Source organism: Raphanus sativus, chromosome 2 (assembly GCF_000801105.2).
Source record: "Raphanus sativus cultivar WK10039 chromosome 2, ASM80110v3, whole genome shotgun sequence".
Lineage (NCBI taxonomy): Eukaryota > Viridiplantae > Streptophyta > Magnoliopsida > Brassicales > Brassicaceae > Raphanus > Raphanus sativus.
Window position 1 is genome coordinate 30,685,056 of NC_079512.1, and position 19,316 is coordinate 30,704,371.

The 19,316-nt window shown below is 36.3% G+C and overlaps 5 protein-coding genes, 1 non-coding gene and 1 pseudogene across 8 annotated transcripts; 4 read left to right on the top strand and 3 right to left on the bottom strand.

The window, feature by feature from the left end:
* The first annotated feature begins 1,405 nt into the window (after nt 1-1,405).
* Nucleotides 1,406-2,988, top strand: LOC108840217 (WRKY transcription factor 28). Its single transcript, XM_018613051.2, has 3 exons — nt 1,406-1,947; nt 2,061-2,204; nt 2,313-2,988. The coding sequence occupies exons 1-3, from the start codon at nt 1,541-1,543 to the stop codon at nt 2,695-2,697; spliced, it is 936 nt and encodes a 311-aa protein (XP_018468553.1). The 5' UTR covers nt 1,406-1,540; the 3' UTR covers nt 2,698-2,988.
* A 5,027-nt stretch (nt 2,989-8,015) lies between these two features.
* Nucleotides 8,016-9,386, top strand: LOC108816649 (probable purine permease 6). Its single transcript, XM_018589216.2, has 2 exons — nt 8,016-8,158; nt 8,241-9,386. The coding sequence occupies exons 1-2, from the start codon at nt 8,110-8,112 to the stop codon at nt 9,359-9,361; spliced, it is 1,170 nt and encodes a 389-aa protein (XP_018444718.1). The 5' UTR covers nt 8,016-8,109; the 3' UTR covers nt 9,362-9,386.
* A 529-nt stretch (nt 9,387-9,915) lies between these two features.
* On the top strand, nt 9,916-11,375 carry LOC108839416 (probable purine permease 22; annotated as a pseudogene).
* On the top strand, nt 11,324-13,217 carry LOC108816640 (purine permease 21-like). The gene is made up of 2 exons (XM_018589205.2): nt 11,324-11,836; nt 11,916-13,217. Exons 1-2 carry the CDS (start codon nt 11,806-11,808, stop codon nt 13,058-13,060), a joined length of 1,176 nt encoding a protein of 391 aa, XP_018444707.1. The 5' UTR covers nt 11,324-11,805; the 3' UTR covers nt 13,061-13,217.
* On the bottom strand, nt 13,093-14,773 carry LOC108825350 (uncharacterized). Of its 3 annotated transcripts, none has more exons than XM_018598650.2 (6): nt 14,642-14,773; nt 14,132-14,315; nt 13,913-14,055; nt 13,682-13,828; nt 13,541-13,600; nt 13,093-13,391 (listed from the first exon to the last, which is right to left on the bottom strand). In XM_018598650.2, the coding sequence occupies exons 2-6, from the start codon at nt 14,310-14,312 to the stop codon at nt 13,215-13,217; spliced, it is 708 nt and encodes a 235-aa protein (XP_018454152.1). In that variant the 5' UTR covers nt 14,313-14,315; nt 14,642-14,773; the 3' UTR covers nt 13,093-13,214. The 3 variants fall into 3 exon arrangements, with proteins under 3 accessions (XP_018454152.1, XP_018454157.1, XP_056859030.1); XM_018598655.2 differs by having other exon boundaries at nt 14,606-14,732; XM_057003050.1 differs by having other exon boundaries at nt 14,603-14,696.
* A 278-nt stretch (nt 14,774-15,051) lies between these two features.
* LOC108816618 (PR5-like receptor kinase) lies at nt 15,052-18,256 on the bottom strand. The gene is made up of 5 exons (XM_018589185.2): nt 18,057-18,256; nt 17,256-17,946; nt 16,618-16,640; nt 16,493-16,525; nt 15,052-16,413 (listed from the first exon to the last, which is right to left on the bottom strand). The coding sequence occupies exons 1-5, from the start codon at nt 18,109-18,111 to the stop codon at nt 15,242-15,244; spliced, it is 1,974 nt and encodes a 657-aa protein (XP_018444687.2). The 5' UTR covers nt 18,112-18,256; the 3' UTR covers nt 15,052-15,241.
* A 954-nt stretch (nt 18,257-19,210) lies between these two features.
* TRNAL-UAG (transfer RNA leucine (anticodon UAG)) lies at nt 19,211-19,290 on the bottom strand. Its single transcript has one exon. It is a non-coding gene; the product is annotated as a tRNA-Leu (tRNA).
* Between the last annotated feature and the right edge of the window lie 26 nt (nt 19,291-19,316).

Genomic DNA, 19,316 nt, shown 5'->3' on the forward strand with positions numbered 1-19,316 from the left:
TAACTTAATTAATAAATATTTAATCATATTATAAAGAGAAAAATACAAATAGTATTTTTATGTTTTGCTAGATGCAGTGTTGGATCAGATATAATTAATACTATAACAAAAACACTACAAAAACAGTTTGGTGTAAATTAAACAATTCTTTTTTTGTATCAACGTAAATTAAACAATTCTATTGAACAATATTTTTACACCAAACTTATCATTAGAAGGACCTTTCTCAGAAAAAAAAAAAAGCTTGATGCTATGTTCCATTGGAGACCTAAGGAAGAAAAAGAGAGGGACAGTCAAGCACGTGCCCAGTCATGTGTGGCGATGGTCAAATGCCGGTGCCAGTATTTACACGTGGCCGCCTAATACTGCCAATGAGTTATTTTCTTTTTGCAAAAATCATTTTAACCTTTTTTCGTTTGAATCTTTGACTGCCTCTTCCTTCGTTCTTCACACCAAGCGACCGGTGACTGACTATCTCCGGTTCTCGGTAAGCCATAGTCGTCGCTGACTAAGACTCCTTCAATTACGTCGAAGGTGTGAACTTTCCATAGCTTACTTTTTAGCCCCATCAAAAAGGCAGGACACCAAACGAACCCAAAATTGCTACGTGTTTTATATGTTTATCGAATGTGGCAAAAACAATTAAAGAAGAGTTGGGGAATTTTAAAGAATATAAGAATTCAAAGACTCGAACTAGTTTAGTATAAGGACTTGCATTTAAATATCTGACTTTTCTTTAAATTCTTTGAGGTTTCCTACATTAAAAATATGTTTCCTCACTAGAAGCCACTTTTCCAACCCTTTTGTTTTGTCAACTTAGCTTTTATATATAAAGTGCTTACTGCCAAAAACTAAAAAGCCATTCAAAAGGCATAAGATGATATCATAATCTAATTAAAATCACATGTATATCTTATTTATTGAGTATATATAAGTAGAAGAGCTAGATTAAATTTCCTATCTCACATTATGTATTGTTAGTTTTTATTAGATGTAAATAATACAGTTTTGTTTTGTCTTGTCATCATCTCTTATCTATTTAATTCAAAATTAAATCGATAAAGTGGGAATTTTAATAAAACTACTGTATTAACAAATTTTCAAAGAGAATATTTTAACAGAGACAAAATTTGCACTAAAAGGAAATACTATAATTAAGAAAAAGTTAAAAACTAAGTTAATAGAGAACAATAAAATGTATCGGCACGACTATGGATTCACACATGACACACCTACGTACCATTGAATTATTCCCAGCATAGTTTTATGCAATTAACTCTTTTCCATATCAAATTAGCCAAAAGCATATTATTCATCAGTCTCTCTCTCTCTCTCATCCTTTTCCAGTCTCCCTCTCATCCTTTTTTGAGTTTCAAAATGCATAAATACGAGAAAGATAGACGAAGACCCAATCAAAGTCCAAACACAAATCTAGACCCCATACAAAAAAACCTAACCCCCCAGGCTTTTCTCATCTCTTACTCTTTATCTTCTTTACTTTTCATTTTTTTTCCCTTATTTCTCTTCACTGTTCTTCACCATGTCTAATGAAAGCAAAGATCTATACAACTACCAGTACCCTCCATCCTTCTCTTTATACGAACTGATGACTCTCCCTACTTCAACCCCATCTTATGGAAACAATGGTTACGGTCCACCTTCCTACTCCTTAGCCGATTGCCTCCAAAGCTCTCCTGGAGCGTACGACTCTCTACTTCCGAAAACTTCTGCCCCTTCTCCCTCCTCCTCAGAGGTTTTCAACTCTTACATCGACCAAGAATCAAAACGCGAAGTATCTATTGATGTTATCGGTGAGACTCCAACTAGGGTTTCAGCATCTTCTTCCGCTAGCGAGGCTGATCATCCTGGGGAAGATTCCGGAAAGGGCCAAAAAAAACGAGAGCTCGTTGGGGATGGAGGTGAAGAAAATCAAAGCTCTAAAAAAGTGTAAGTCGTTTATTTATTATGTTATTATATAACTTTTTGGAATATCAAATGATACGTACCCTCATTTAGGAATCTAGTCTAGTATGTAGTAATTTTATAATCTGTCATTTTAGAGGTAAATCGAAAAAGAACGAGGAGAAGAAACAAAGAGAGCCACGAGTCTCGTTTATGACTAAAAGCGAAGTTGATCATCTTGAAGATGGTTATCGGTGGAGAAAATACGGCCAAAAGGCCGTCAAAAACAGCATATATCCAAGGTAATTCAATTTGTTTATTTTTATTTATGCATTTGCAATTTATGGTCAAAGACAAGAAATGATTTGTGTATTGTGTAACTAATGTTTTATACATGCAAATGAAAATAGGAGTTACTATAGATGTACAACACAGAAGTGCAATGTGAAGAAGCGAGTAGAGAGATCGTTCCAAGATCCAACAGTTGTGATTACAACTTACGAGGGACAACACAATCACCCGCTCCCGACTAATCTCCGGGGAAGTTCCGCCGCGGCTGCTATGTACTCCGCTGACTTCATAACTCCGGGAAGCTTCACTCATGACATGTTTCGGTCGTCTGCTTATACTAGCGGCGGTTTCGCAGCGACAGCTTTTGACTACGGATCATATGAACAGAGTGGTTATGGTAGTGTGAATGCAAACCCTAGCACTCATCAAGAGTATCACCAAGGAGGTGAATATGAGCTCTTAAAGGAGATATTCCCTTCCATTTTCTTCAGACAAGAGCCTTAGCTGATCATAGCTATAAACTAAATATATACAATTATATAGTACTACTATATACATATAATTAGAGAGAGAGGAGTTCCAATGCATATGCAACTTAATATCTATTTTTGTCTCTCTTATCTGCATGTACATATATTTTTTTCATGAGAGAATGGGACATAAATTGAGCTTGTACTATATTTAATGATATATGTTAATGGGTTAACAGTATATTTTTTGTTTGTTTGTTTGTTTTGCTGTAATATTGTAGTTCCTGTAATTTGGATGATTTTATAAGACGATGTTATTGGGTGATCAGGTTCTGTAAGTTGTACTATCATATTTAGAAGCTAAAAAAGGACATACTTCTAGTTAGGATAAATCTCCCATACAGTACAGAGAATATTTCTTGTGCTTTCTGGGAATTAAAAATTTAAATCGGAAAGCTCACAAGTCGCAAGAGAGAAGAAATTCTAATCGAAATATTTGATACAAGGGTTACATATTAAAAAAACGTTGTGCACGTCGAATATCTAAGAGTGTGAACAAGAGTGAATATCAAGCAAATCAAGTTGAGTTCGTCCTTGTGTCTTAAAGAGAGAATGGACCCAAGAAAGATTTGACCTGTTCTGCTTTCTATCTTATCCACACACATGGAAACATAGACTGTGGACCAGTAGACTTACCCCTACCAATAGAGCTGAAAATAATATTTTATATTCCAGAATCCTATAAAATAAGAAGAAAATTAATTATTTAGAAATATATAAAAATCTTGAATAGAAGAAAATTGCTCACATTGCTGGGCTAATGAATTACTTGTTTTGATGTGAAATGTGGGATGAAAAGTCATTTCAAGTTAATTGTAGTTAGCGTATGATTTTATAATATATGCCCTGACCATGATAAATCTAGGTCTCTTAAATGAAGTTCTTAGCTTCGGATAAGAGATGGTTCTTAGGTTTTCTTAGATTTTAACTAAGAAAAACTAAGAAGCATCTCTTAGATAAGGGCTATAATAACCGTGTTTTACTCAAAAAATGGAAAGAAAAAAAAATGTCAAAATCATAAATTAAAAACTCTGACTAAACTACCAGAGTTAACCATGCTCTAAATGTTAACTAGGGAGAAAACTCATACATCAGCGTGATAATGTATGTCCCTGCGACCTCACTCCTTCCACTGTCTGAGTAAGACGGTCTGCAATGAGAGCATATAGTGTTAAGAGTGAACCTGATATCTTAAAACATAAGATCGCTGTGATGCCAACTAAGACCTTTCTTCAGACCTAAAAGAATTTGTTGAAGTTTTTTTTTCTTTTAAGAATTTGTTGAAGAACAAACTAATAAAAACAAAACAAGTTACACACATCCTCAAGCGATAATCCCACTAAATAAAAAGCAATATGGAAACTAAAACTTTCTTAACAATTGATTTAGTTTTCATGGAGATGCCCACTTCTTGCTAAAGTAGTATCTCATCATATAGATCGTGAAAACTCTATTCGCTTTGGTTGAGCCTAGGGTGAATTTGAGAAAACCAATGTGAAGAGTATATATATGGAACTCTGGAACTATCGATATAATCTTTTACTCCACTTTTATTCGGAGACTTACTTTGGAACAAGGCATGCATTCAAGAGTGACATTTATTTAGATACTGCGCTAGATTCGAGATGGATTGGTATCGTTGTCAGCATATAAATGTATTTTCTGACGGCAACAATTTCTGACAATAACAATATACCAAAATGCTGTTTTTCTTTTATTTTGCGTTCAACTTTTAAGCCGATCACCGGATCAGCGTATACAGATTAGGGCTGAGCATTTTATCCGTTAAATTTGATTCGATTCGTTATCCGTTGCTATTCGATTCGAAAATTCCGAATATCCGTAAGCTTTCGAAGCAAAGCAAATACTAAAATTCAATATCCGTCAAAATCGAAGCAAATCACAAATATTAAAATTTTGGGAAGCGAATATCCGATCCGATCCGTCAATATATAAATACATGTATATTTTGATTATATTTAAAGTTTTAAATGTATAAAATTATATAATTATTATTCTAATATATTATTTGATAGATTCTATTCATATTATTACTTATATAAAAGTATTACATAAAAGAAAGAGAAAATATTTACGATAATTATAATTTTTTTTTAAGTTTTGTGTTATTATAATTTTAACTAAGTTTAAAAATTTACAAAATATGAAGATTCATTGCTTTTTTTTATTTTTATCTTTTATATCATGCAAAAAATATATTTTACAAAACAAATTTGTATCAAATTTTTAAGATTATTTGTATTAATCAAAACAAATGAGAGATCCGTAAGTATCCGCGAATATCCGCAAATATCTATTTATTTTCCGGATATCCGTTTTTCCGAATATCCGTATTTTTCCGAAGCAAAGCAAATCGAAAAATCAGATATCCGTAACATTCGAAGCAAATCACAAATACCTTCAAAAACCCGAATATCCGATCCGTGCCCAGGCCTAATACAGATATGTGGACAAATGATCTGGAAGCTCATTTATGTCATATACCAAAGTCACTAAACGCATGAAAATATGTTTCTATCTGAATTATATATGATTGAGGTGAGAGCATCATAAGACCATGTGGCTTCTCAATTTTAACATGCGACCTCCGATGTAACTTCATTTTCCTATTTTCCTATTTTCAAATTTATGTTCATTTTGAAATTCAACTGGTATCTAATCCCTAGTCTGTTCATCATGATCCATTATTCAATTTGTTTTTAATTGATTCAAATACAGTAGCTTTGTCGAATACGTTTATACTTTAGTGATATAAAATTACTCAAGTTTTGAGATAAATCACATTTAAAATTGAATTGGAGTTTTAGTTGAAAAAGTTCGAACATTCTATCAAAAGAGCCATAGAATGACGTTTGGCAATGGCATATAATTCGTCTAAAGCTCAAGTATGTTACTAAAATATGTTTTATATGTTAAACATATCAAACAAAAGGAAATCCTATTATTTCTTCTACATATGGCCAATCTTGTAGTCCTGTAGATGTTTTGACTGAGAATGATCTGGCATGCATAGATGAAAAAGATGATATCCAGTCCAATCATATCTAGAATCATAAGGAGAATCCATTTGACATATCACATATCTACATTAGTTAAAACATTTATTTAGTAAGTTCAGTTATATATTAAAGTTTATGATACGAACAAATCTCCTGATAATTTTACCAAAAAAAAAACTCCTGATAATGATATTTTTGTCCTTTTTCGAGGTCAGCATCAAATTTACCTAACAAAAACAAAAAGAAGCCATAATTTAGAAGGAGAAGCAACGCTACATACTAAAGAATCTTCCGGGTGAATCACGTAATTGCCAAACCCCCTAGTCCCTAGAAAATTATAGTGACACGAAGAGATATTACTATATAAACTATAAAAGTAAAACTATGATAAAAAAAAAACTTGGAGGCCTTTTCTTATGTTTAATATAAAAATATATGTATTTTTTAAAAGAATATAAAATATATATTTTAAAAAAAAATCAGATCTTATATATTAAAAAATATGGGACAACAGATTGGACCGGGACGTTCACACCATTTGATCATGATAAATTATATATGTAGCAAAAACTCTTTTTTTCTTAAGACAGGGATTCATGATTCTCATCCCCTATCATTCGTAGTACAGTTGTGCTATGGTTTTATATCAAAAGACTGGTTAGTCAAAATTTCACATGTGCATAGGGAGGCTAATTGTCTAGCAGATGGATTAGCTAACTATGCGTCTTCTTTACCTTTCGGTTAACAGTATTTTGAGTTTGTTCCGGAACATGTTGCTTTAATCTTGTCGGATGATATCCATGAGATTGCTAACTCATTTGATTGTAAGGTTTTTAAGTTTTGAAAAAAAAAGGGACCTTGGTCCCCTATAGCCCACCAAAAAAGAAAACTCTTTTTTTTTTTGTAAAAGGGCGGCAAAAACTTTTTTTTTCTTTTTTAACTCTAGTTGCTGAAACGGTTTTGTGTTCTTGCGGCTAAAGCGTTGGGAGGTTAGGGAGATATCCAAATGACAAAGATGTGAAGGGACTGGTGGTGAGGGATTGCAACTTTGCAAGATGAGTGGTACAACGAATGGTATAAGTAGGGATGTTATATAGGTTTGTACGATATTATACCGTATAAGGACCAAAACTTGGGCTCCTTCTCCTGGCCTATGTGTAGCTACCAACATGACTTTTCAGAACATTATTATGAACAATGTTAGTGTTACTTATCCATCATCACTGATAAGTTTTATAGTCTTTTCTCTTCTTGCACTTCGAAGTCATGTAAGTTACTTGGATACTATCATTAAACATTACATTTTCAGGTACTCTTGATATACTGTCATAGATTCAGAAAAAATCGAGCTACATCTCTACCTATCTAGTTTCTCAAGCGTCAAGATTAAACTGTGTTTAGCGCCGGTTGAAGAAATTTTTGTTGTTGTCAAATTACCATTCTTATAAGCTAGAATGTGTGATAAAGATTACATTTCAGGTACCCTTTGGAGTAAATTTAAGTGACATGTAACGTCAAGAACATAAGAACCAAACCATGTTGATCTGAGTGGCATTGATAGTTTTGCTGAAGATTAGTTACTGAAATTGATCCGAGAGCACAGTTCTAATTCATTTCTTATTGTAGTTACCATCTAAGGTGAAGCTGAGTAAGATATACTTCAAGAGCATAAGAGGAACACCATCTTCAAGGGTCGCAGTGCAGCTGCATTGTAGCAAAGGAATGCCATGCAAGAAAGTACAATTTCATTTTTATCTATCTTCTTCTGATGGAGAAAAGCAGACCAGTAACAGAGGAAGTGAAGCTGTCTCTTCTTGTAGATACGTTAGAGCTAAATACATTCGGACTGGAAGCCCATCTTCATGTCACTAATTTTTATTACTATCATCATGAACATTTTCTTGTTATATAACTTCTACGCTTTGTTATGGTCTTTTTGTTACACGTTTTCTTCATATGCGTCATATAAAGTTGGAGACTTTATAAAGTTGGAGACTTTAAAAAAAAAAAAAAGTTGGAGACTTTTGTTAGGTAATCTGATTCCATTCGTAAGTTTTTTTCTGGCTTATTAAAAGATAAATGACAAGAAAATATTTGTTAGGTAAAAAAAATTGGTTAGGTTAAAGATGGAATGCGAAATCATTGGGGGAAAATGGTTCATGTCAAGAGTGCATCTAACCATTTCGGGTAATAGCTTGACAGATTATATCCATATAATTTATATTTTAATAACCGATATATTAATATACTAAGTAATAACAAGATTGTTTATAATATGATGCATACGCATTTGCCTATAAATAAGCAGTTTAGGACTCATCGTCTTTGTTTGTTCCCTGAGATATTGCTCCCTCCTGGTTGCTAAGATGGAAGTAGAATCAGAAACTCAAGAACTGCATATTCACGTCAATGTCGGTAGGTAGTTTAGCCACTTGTTCTGTTTCTTGTGTTCTTTTTTTACTTACGTCCTTGTTCTGTTTTTTCATGTGGTGATCAGAACCTGAAATTAGGAAATCCTCAACAGAACAGAGAAGTCACAACTACTCATGGAGGTTAAGAGTGTCTCTCTACGTCATTCTCCTCTTAGCCGGAGAGACAATAGCCACTCTATTAGGTAGACTTTACTACGACAAAGGTGGCAACAGTATTTGGCTCGAGACCTTAGTTCAGCTAGTTGGTTTTCCTTTAACCCTTCCTTGCTATTATTACCTAAAGCCTGAGTCGTCTTCAAAGACTAATAATACCTTAACCAATAAAACAACTACTTCCTTCTTGACACTTTGTTTAGTTTACATAGGACTTGGCTTGCTTGCTGCTGGTCACAGTGTTCTGTATTCCTTTGGATTACTCTACCTTCCTGTCTCAACTTTCTCTTTGATCTCTGCATCTCAGTTGGCTTTTAATGCTGTCTTCTCTTACTTCCTTAACTCACAGAAGTTCACACCTTGTATACTCAACTCACTTGTTCTCTTGACCACATCTTCTACACTTCTTGTCATCCAACCTGAGCCTGATCAATCTTCTACTTCAAACTCATCTTCCAAATACAATTATGTGATTGGGTACATCTGTGCCATCGGTAGCTCAGCTGGATATTCTCTAGTGCTTTCTTTAACAGACTACGCTTTCGAAAAGATCCTAAAGAAACAAACATTCAAGGCTATATTGGACATGGTCACATATCAGTCTTTAGTTGCTACTTGTGCAGTTGTGGTTGGACTTTTTGGAAGTGGTGGATGGAAAATGTTAAGTACAGAAATGGAAGAGTTTAGGCTTGGGAAACACTCTTATCTTTTGATAAATATTGGTTCAATGATATCTTGGCAAGCTTGTTGGATCGGTAGTGTGGGTTTGATTCTTGAAGTTTCATCGCTTTTCTCAAACGTGATAAGCACTCTTTGTTTACCTGTTGTTCCTGTTCTTGCTGTTGTGTTCTTCCGAGATGAGATGAGTGGAATCAAGTTGATTGCAATGTTTTTGGCCATATGGGGATTCGTTTCTTATGCTTACCAGCATTATATTGATGATCCAAAACCAGAAGAAGAGCAAGAGATTCCTCAAGGTGAAGAGGAAGAAAAAGAAACACAAGAAGAGAAGAGTAACAACATTCAGGACTAGACAAAGATCCAAGACCTAATGGTTTTATAAATTTTAGAATTTTATTTAATAACTAAACCGTTGTAACAACTCTCCTAGAATAAATGATCTCTATTTGACCAAAATTAAAAAAAAAATTCCATCATCTAATTGTCTCCCTGTGTTTTATTTATTTTGGATTAATAATATTAGTTCACCAAAAAGCATTTTGTTTTGTTTTAAACTGTTTTTGTGATTTTACCCACTTGAAAGAAACTTTTTGATTATTGAATTTGAAGTTATCATCGCTCTTCTCTAATGTTATCAGAATCTTCCACTCACAGATTTGATTATTTTGGCCATTTGGGCTTAGCTTCTTATGCTTATCAAGAAGACAACAGTCATGTGGCTTGGACAAAGATCCAAGAACGTTGCAAAGCTTTTATAAGTTATAGCCAGTTGCATCTAAATTAAACAGTTATATATGACACCCCCAAGAATATTGAAAACTTTAAAAATGTCAAGTGTGCTTAAAGCCACCATGTAATCTTGTATATTTGTTAACGTCTGATTCCACTTCCAAAGATGCTAAAGAATAAAAGATTCAGACAAAAGAAATTAAAGTTAAAAGTTATTTTAAGACTGGAGCTCCATGCCCAGCCTATATTAACAAGCTACCATTAAAGGTTTCCAAGAGACCTCAAAGTCAACGCCAAGCAAAAACTTTTGTTCTTAAGAGCTGTCATGGAAAGATCTCAAGAACTCTATGTCAACGGTAAGCAAAAAACATCTAATGAATAGTGTAGATTCCTTTTAAATGCATCTGAAAACATGTTAAGATCATTTGGCTTTTATTTCTTTAGAACGTTCTTAGTTTATGATGTTTCAGGTGACCAGAACTTAGAAGCAAACCTACTAGACCATGAGGTAACTGAATCATCCTCGGTACCTCAAACCAGGAACTACAAGAAGTGGCTCAGAATCTCCATTTATGTGTTCTCTGTCCTTACCTGCCAAGCACTTTCTACAGTCCTGGGCAGATTGTATTATGAAAAATGGTGGAACAAGCACATGGATGATAACAGTTCTCCAACGCATAGGCTTCCCTCTTTTGTTTCTATACAAATTCTTTTCACGAAACAAACAACCTGTAAAAACAGATCCAAGTCTCACAAACTTCTCTTCTCCTTCACCACTCTTGGATTAGCTTACATATGTCTTGGCCTCTTAGCATCTGCTATCAGTTATACGTCTTCAGTAGGGTTGCTCTACTTACCTGTTTCTACTTTCTCCCTCATCTTCGCCTCGCAGTTAGCCTTCACTGCCTTATTCTCACACTTCCTCAACTCACAAAAGTTCACTCCTCCCATTGTCAACTCTCTGTTTCTCCTTACTGTTTCCTTTGCACTCTTGGTGTTCAGCAACGAGTCGCAAAACATGAGAAAGGTCTCAAGACTAGAGTATGCGTTAGGGTTCGTATGCACCATCAGTGCTTCTGCTGGGATCGGACTGCTTTTATCACTGGTACAACTAATCCTCACGAAAGTTTTGAAGAAACCTTCATTCTCAGCAGTCATGGATATGTCCATCTACCAGTCACTAGTTTCATGCTGTGTGGTTCTGATAGGGCTCTTTGCTAGTGGGGAGTGGAAACTTTTGAAAAAACGAGATGAAAAACTACAGACTCGGGAAGGTTTCATACGTTGTGACTTTGTCCTCAGCTGCTATCTCCTCGCAAGTCCACACTATCGGTACATTGGGATTGATCTTTGAGTCATCCTCTGTGTTCTCCAATACCATAAATGCTGTGCGATTGCCTATAGTTCCAGTTGTAGCAGTGATAGTTTTCCATGATAAGATGGATGTGTTGAAGATCTTCTCCATCGTTTTAGCTATATGGGGCTTCTTTTCATTTGTCTATCAGCATTACCTAGACGAAAAGACTTGCCCACACAAGCCTGAATGTGAAAAGTATGTGTTCCTAAACCACCACATGTCTCATCATAAAGAGAAAGATAGTCACACGGAACAAACCATAGAGACAAAGAGGTTTTGAAAATAAACAGCCTGAAAGGCCACACAACTTGTGTGTATGCGTGTAAGTTGTGCATGTTGTCTTTGCGCAATGTTGATGTTTCTCAACTAACCCGGCAAAGAAAATTTTCTGTTAGAATATTGGCTACACATTATTTTCCTCCTTGACTTCTTAACTCATATCTTGGTCAACAATAGTGGCATCTTGAAAAATCACATTCATGACAAGATAAGAGATATTTATAGCTCGCCATTTACTCAATGTGGGGGGCCAAGTTGCAATGAAAACATAACCGGTGCCGACTCCTAATCCCTGTATATATAGCTATCATTTGGTAGCATAGTAGCAACCAAGAGACCTTGATAAATTTGATAATAAGATACCTGACACTTATAATTTGTTCACAACCTCCTCCTTGTCCATCTCCAAGGAGGTATATACCACATCCACCATGAATGGTGATCAAGAACTACAAGTCATCGGTGAGTATCTTACTGGTCGTCTTTCATCTTCTGTAAAACTGTAAGCTAATTCTCTGTGTTGTCTTCCCTAACCTACCAGTTCAGCAGGGAAAAGAACCAAACCCAACAGTCCAAGAAGAAAGAAACCAAACAGGAGTAACTCACTCAAACACATACAAACGGTGTCTCCGGGTGGCGGTCTATACATTCTTTGTCATTTCAGGCCAATCAGTTGCTACAATTCTGGGAAGAATATACTATGACAACGGAGGAAACAGCAAGTGGCTAGCAACGGTTGTTCAACTTGTAGGCTTTCCTGTTCTGCTTCCATATTACCTCTTGTCAATCAAAACACATACAACAACAACTCATATAGATGGAAAAGCAGCCTCACTTAAGAACCGTGTAATGGTTTACGTAGTTCTTGGAGTTCTTGTAGGAGCAGATTGCTACCTATACTCCATTGGACTGCTTTACCTTCCCGTTTCAACCTATTCACTGATCTGTGCTTCTCAATTAGCCTTCAACGCTTTCTTCTCTTATTTCCTCAACTCACAGAAGCTCACTCCCATCATTTTGAATTCTCTTTTGCTCCTAACTATATCTTCCACCCTCCTTGCCTTCAATAACGAGGACTCAAACTCTCAAAAAGTTACAAAGGCACAGTATGTCACAAGCTTCTTATGCACCATCGGTGCTTCTGCTGGGTTTGGTCTAGTCTTATCCCTACAACAGCTAGCCTTCCGTAAAGTCCTAAAGAGGCAGACTTTCACAGAAGTTATGGATATGATCATTTACATGAGCCTAGTGGCCAGTTGCGTTAGCTTGGTGGGGCTTTTCGCTAGCAGCGAGTGGGAAACTCTGAGCAATGAGATGGAAAACTACAAGCTTGGGAAAGTATCTTACGTTATGAACCTAGTGTGGACAGCTATAACCTGGCAGGTGTTCAACATCGGTGGCACGGGACTGATCTTTGAGCTTTCCTCTCTGTTCTCAAATGCAATAAGCGTACTGGGGCTGCCTGTGGTTCCCATCATGGCTGTCATCATTTTCCATGACAAAATGAACGGTTTGAAGGTGATTTCTATGATCTTGGCTATTTGGGGTTTCATGTCCTATGTCTACCAACACTATCTTGATGACAAAAGCTCGAAGAAAAGTGTTGGAATCCCAACAGTAGAATCCTCTGTCTCACCAGAAGCAGAAGGACCAAATGGGCAAAAGATAGAGACCTCAGCAAGCTGATTACACAACTTCATTGATTATACTTGCGTTCAGAGCAACCAAAAAGATGAGTCGTATTACGAAAAATGTATTTCAACACTGTGTAAAACTTTGTAGCTATTCTAAGTTATTGTAATGCAAATCTATGTATAAGGATAGTTCCCAAAAATTCAGCTTACATCAGGCAACCAACATAGTGAGCCCGAGGATACTTGTTTTGCAGTTGTGGCCATTGAACAAAGAACTGATCAGCTATCCTTAACTTGTAAAGCAGCAAACCACTTAACGAGAGCTTCTTAACTCTTGCTACACTCTCAACATAGAAGATCGATGACCATCTGATTCCCAGCACCTGCAACCAAATACAGAAACAAGCACTTGATGAAAATTCTACATATAATGGAGAATCCGTGACTAAGAAGAATCACATCCACAATACAGTCTGTGTTCATTAAAGGTCATCCCAAAAAGAAGAGCGATAGATTTCAGAAGTGTGTATACCTTGAACAAGAAAGCGATCACACAGAGAGGAATACATGTCCCAGGACCATTGCAAAGAATCTGAAAAACTTTGAACTACATTTAGTTATATGAAGCCTTAAGATAATAATAAAGCAATGAAGATTGAAGAAAAAACTATACCACTTGGGGTCTGATCCGGATCATTAGCCAGAGAGCGTGAAGTGTAGCAAGAATGGTAGTCCAAACAGAAGTAACATAAGACTGACCAACTTCTCGACTCCGGTAAATTTGCGTGAACTGTAAGGAGACGTCTTCCTTAACAGCAGGCTACATAAAATAGCCCAATGAGTTGACTGACGCATAATCATCATCAACCACACAAGATACTTAAAGCATATATAAAGCATATACCTTGTCAGGTAGTAGAGAATCTTCAAAGGAACGAGCTTTGTGGAGACTCATGTTATCAGTAGCTGCAGCAATGTAAAACCTTGGTGTGAATCTGTCCATGCGCAAAACAGAGAGGAGACTCAACATCTCCGCCGTGTGTCCCCCTAACAACATTTTCATCTTAACCAATTTAAAATATACGCATTTCACTTGCATCACCAATTGAAATTAATGACTTACCAGAACCAAGAACAATCAGAGTAGTAAACGAGGGTGAAGCTCCTTTGGGAAAGGGTTTGCCACAGCGGTACAAAACATACAGCACACGGACAACTAGAACTATCACCAAACTAAGCACGAATGAACCGATGCTGAATCTTGAGAGCATCTTGGAGTAAAAGCAGCAATGATGTTCCTCCATGATCTTGTATTATGAAACAATATGAAATTCAGACCAATATGAAAATTCAGACAATGAGATCTTATGAATCAAAAATCAAACAGTAGAAACAACACAAGAGAAAAAGCAGATTGGTCTTAGAGAAATTGAAAAAAGGATTGAACTTTAAGCTTAGATTCGATTCAAACTCAAAAACCAACATGAACTAAAAACGAATCGTCAAAATCTGATCGATTAGTGTAGGAGAATTGTAAAAAAAAGGGTCGAACTTTGAGCTAGATTCGGAACAGTAATCGAGAAATTAAACATGCTACCGTTCGACGGGGGAGGAAGAAGAAGAAGAAGCTCACCGGCGACGGTGACGGGAATCGGAAAGGATTGGAGGTGATTTTTACATTTGTCACCGCCCTGTCTCTTTATTTTGTTTACCACCGTTCGCTTTGGCTATTTGCTTAGAAGACACGTGACGTAAGCACGTGACTTTATCTTGGTTTGATTCGGTTTATAGCTGAAAAGAAAAAAGAAATGTTAAGAACCGGGTTTCAATTGCGCATTGGAGCTACATTTTATCACACCACTCACAAGAAGCATGAAGAGCATAGGGATCAGACTGATGGAGATATTGATTTCATACACGGTGTATGATACACCTCCCTTTGTTTGATGAAGAATGATTTTTACACATTAATAAACATGTTTCTTCTCTCTCAATAATCCAACATGCATCATTTTCACACTAAACCACTCATAAACCATTAACGAATACTAATTTAATCTTGAAGATCTTGGAGTATAATTCTAACAAAACTTCACACTAAAATACAGCAACAATTATACAGTGGTAAAGATCAACAAAATTAAATGAGTTTCATCAAGAAACTTTGTCAAGTTTCTTGTTGGCTTTGGTTTTACGAGGAATACGAAATATCTTGTTTGTCTTCCACACTATCTTAAACCTCTTCTCTGGAAACGATCAAAGTATCTTGGCCGGGCCTAAGAGTTTTTCTCTCTAACAAGCTCTGTGTAGAGATACTAGAAGTATCTTGGCTGTCTTTAATAGTTTCCCAAGCCGCTACCAGATGTGAATCAAAGAGAGGCTTAGGTGGTACCTGGAGACCTTCTAGACTTCCCTCTAACATTCCTATGACTTTTCTTATTGGTGGACGATCAGATGGATTTGTCTGAATACACCACAACCCCACCAATGCCATTTTCTTCACTATCTTCTCTTCTTCTTCTTCCATTATATGATCTCCTACAAGTCTAACGGTTTCCTTCCTCTCGAGATCATCATAGATCCATTCTGGAAAGTTCATTGAACTTAGATTCGACCTAGAAGTTTCAGCTCTTCTATTGTTCTTTGCCCCGATCATCTCCAGGACCACCATTCCGTAACTATACACATCTGACTTATGCGAAGCTTCACCAAAGTTCTTGGAAAACACTTCAGGAGCAATATAACCTATGGTCCCTCTTGCGTCCAACAACGACACGATACTCTCTTTGTTTTTGCATAGCTTAGCAAGGCCAAAGTCCGAAATCTTCGGACACAGATCTCCATCCATGAGTATGTTTTGTGGCTTTATATCAAAATGCACAATCTTCGATACACAACTATTGTGCAAGTACTCTAACCCACGAGCAACCCCTACGGCAATGTTGTATAGAATTTTCCAGTCCATCTTGGTTGACATATTCTCCGAAATAAACTTGTCAAGTGATCCATTGGGCATGAAGTCATAGACGATAGCTCTCTTGCTCCCTTCGTAGCAGAATCCAAATAGAGAGACTATATTAACATGAGATGCTCTACTCATGCTAGCTAATTCATTGATGAAATCTTCTCCATTCCCCTTTGAATCATCCAATATCTTTAGTGCTATATCGCGGCCGCTAGCATCGGGTAATTTTCCTTTATAAACTTTTCCAAATCCTCCTTTCCCTAGAACATGAGCAAACGAGTTTGTCATGTCCTTGACGTTTTCGTAACTATATCGTTTCAACATTATAGCCGCTTCAATGTTCTCGTCGGTCGAATAACTCTGTCTTCTCGCGTTCCTTGCTCTCACCACTACCACAATCGCGACAATGATGATTATCAAAGCTACAGCTGCTATTCCTCCTGCAAGAAATAATAAGCAAGAGTTAGGTCTTACGTACATGAATGACTAAAAGAGAAGTGGCTGGGATGAGTGTGGTACCGAGTATGGGTCCTAACTTCCGTACAGAACTTTCTGCAAATGTATCAAATATAAGGAATGATTAACCAAAATAAACATTGGTATACGTTTTTAATAGGATAATGAAAAAATATAAATAAGCTTACCTTTCCCTCCTGCCATTGAGCTTCTATAACGCGGATCCAGATTATTTTTTTCACCAGAGACGAAGAAAGAAGTTAATAAATGAAACATTGAACCATTATTGTTATTTTTACTAGGACTAGGATCCTCACAAAATTACGGGAGAAAAACAGTATATTATTTTATCCATACTTTCATGCTGCTAGCAACTAATATCAACTAAATATATCTATACATCCGCACACCACGGTACAAATCTCTAGTTTGATATTAAAATCAAAGTTTGAAAAATGATCCATATTTTAAATAAAATACAAAACTTACTAACCTCTATATTATATTGGTTGGTGACTTGGTAGGTTTCAAAAAGGGTCTTTGTGTACTTTTCAAGGATTATAAAACATCACCGGTTCATATAAACTAACACACTAGGATAAAATAAATGATTTGTACAACTGATTGATATAAGACTATGTCTGACTTTTTAAAACCTAAAACAAAACAAAAAGCTGACACACTACGTGGGCCGTGGTGGCGTTTTCATAGAGTATCCATTTAATTCACACAACTGGTGTCACATAATCGATATATAGGAAAAGAATAATGAAATTTGAAAACGGTGCAAAACATGATAAAAAGGAGGTATTTATTAGAATTTTACCTGGGGATGTCGGGAATAAAGGATGGGCAAAACGTGATAACGTAGTTAGTCGAGTTTGGGCATGTAAATGTGCTGTTATTATTGTTGTAAGGGTAGCTATATGCGTATGGGCAAGCTAACTCAAAGTTCTGCGTGTATGATGTCGGCTTGCAGTTTTGCTTTGACTTGAAGTAGTTTGTGCAACAATCTTCCGGTGTTCCGGATCCTTTGCACGCGCTACTACAACTGATTGGTTTAGCACCGTCAAACACCTTAAGATTATCTGGACAAGTCTTGTTCAAGTCAACCATACAACCCGAGCTAAAACATGTCGAGCTACTCTGTGACGGGGCCACCATTACAGGAAGGTTGTACCCGTGTTCCAAACTGATGATGTGGCTGTTGGTTCCGCCGTAGTCGATTCTAAAGTAGACATAAGTCACCTCAGACCAACTGTATGAGCTTGGACACTCGATGGTTTTTGACTCGCAGTCTCCCGTGGCGCATGTGAAGTTTCCTGTTGAGTCGTTTGAGCAAAGCGTCCTGCCGGATATAAGACCGTACCATGACGACGGCGCTTGTAAGGCACGCGCCTCGCCTCTTCTGAGAGTGAAGCCGGTGGTGGTGAGCTGTGATTTCCATGAGTAGATAACTGGCCAAACTGTTTGGTTGCATTTGTTCTCTATGGTAAGGATACTTGTCGACAAGACCCCTGCAAAGAAATTAAGGTTAGGGAAGAAAAGATAATTGATATTGCATAAGAGTCTAGTATAGTTTTTTTGTATAAAACTACATTGGAATAAATCGATTAAAAAAACATACCCGAGAAGAACAAATATGAAGCAAGGAGGACGATCAATTGCAAGCTCTGTGCCATTGGAATAAAGAGATATTAGAAACGTTGCAAAGACTGAATACTAAGAGTAATCTCTGAGTTTGTGTTAGTAGGAGAACTTGGTGATGATTAAGAGTTCAAAAGCGATAGATGAGTAGTATAATATAAACGCGAAGGAAGAAAATGTTCTATTGCTTCTTCCTCGTTGGTTAGTAGAAATGGGCTACTTGCGATAAGATCGTTCATAAACAATAAACTAGTCAGCAACTAGGGATTATATAAATATTAATTATATAGGAACTTAGGAAGGAAAGAAATAGTCTAACTACTACCTTTTACAATTCATAGGAATTGGCCGGGAACTTTTCGAATGAAAAAGTTTCATAACATGATCCCAAAGATCTGTCCTTAGTAGAAAAAGGATTTAAATATTACTCTTTCTTTTGATTTCCAGTTCTCTGTTTATCAACTACCGTTGGTCCATATTTGTGTTAACTGGACCAAAGTCTTCGTGAGGAGGCTGGACATGCATGGTCATTTTATAATAATGCAAGGGGACGTAGGTAAGTGGAACACTCTATAATTTAGTAAAAGTTCAAAGCAATAAACATTGACCTAAAGTAAATGCTTTACTAAAATTCCTACCATTCCGTTCTAGAATAATTGCTCTTGTTGATGTTAAACGAAAGATCCAATTCGGGTTTGGCTAAGTTGAACATAGCCGAAGTAGAGCTGGTTATTCAACGATGTAACGGATTGGTGTAGAAAAAATTCCAACGAGGTGGAATGATTTTGATTAAAAGGAAGCAACTGAAGAACTCGGATCCCGTTAGAGGTTTGCTGGTTTGTTTCTCTAAATTATATCTTCCCCTATCGTGAGTTTCTTTTCTTCTTGATTACGCAGCTGAGTTTTTGTTGTACAAGCTACGCATTGAAGATTTTTTCATCCTTAACTGGTCACAACTATATTTTAAGTATTTCATTTTAATAATTTAATCGGATTTGTAACCGAAATATAACTACGCGCCATAACATAACAAACATGGTTCTGCCTTATTTAAGTTTTTCAAAAAAAATTGTGTACTGTTTAGATATTATTTTGACTCTGAAATATCTAAATAAACAAAAAAAAGAAATAAATTGACAGCTGTGGGATTTGAACCCACGCCCTTTCGGACCAGAGCCTAAATCTGGCGCCTTAGACCACTCGGCCAAACTGTCCGTTGTACATACATCATATTGTGACT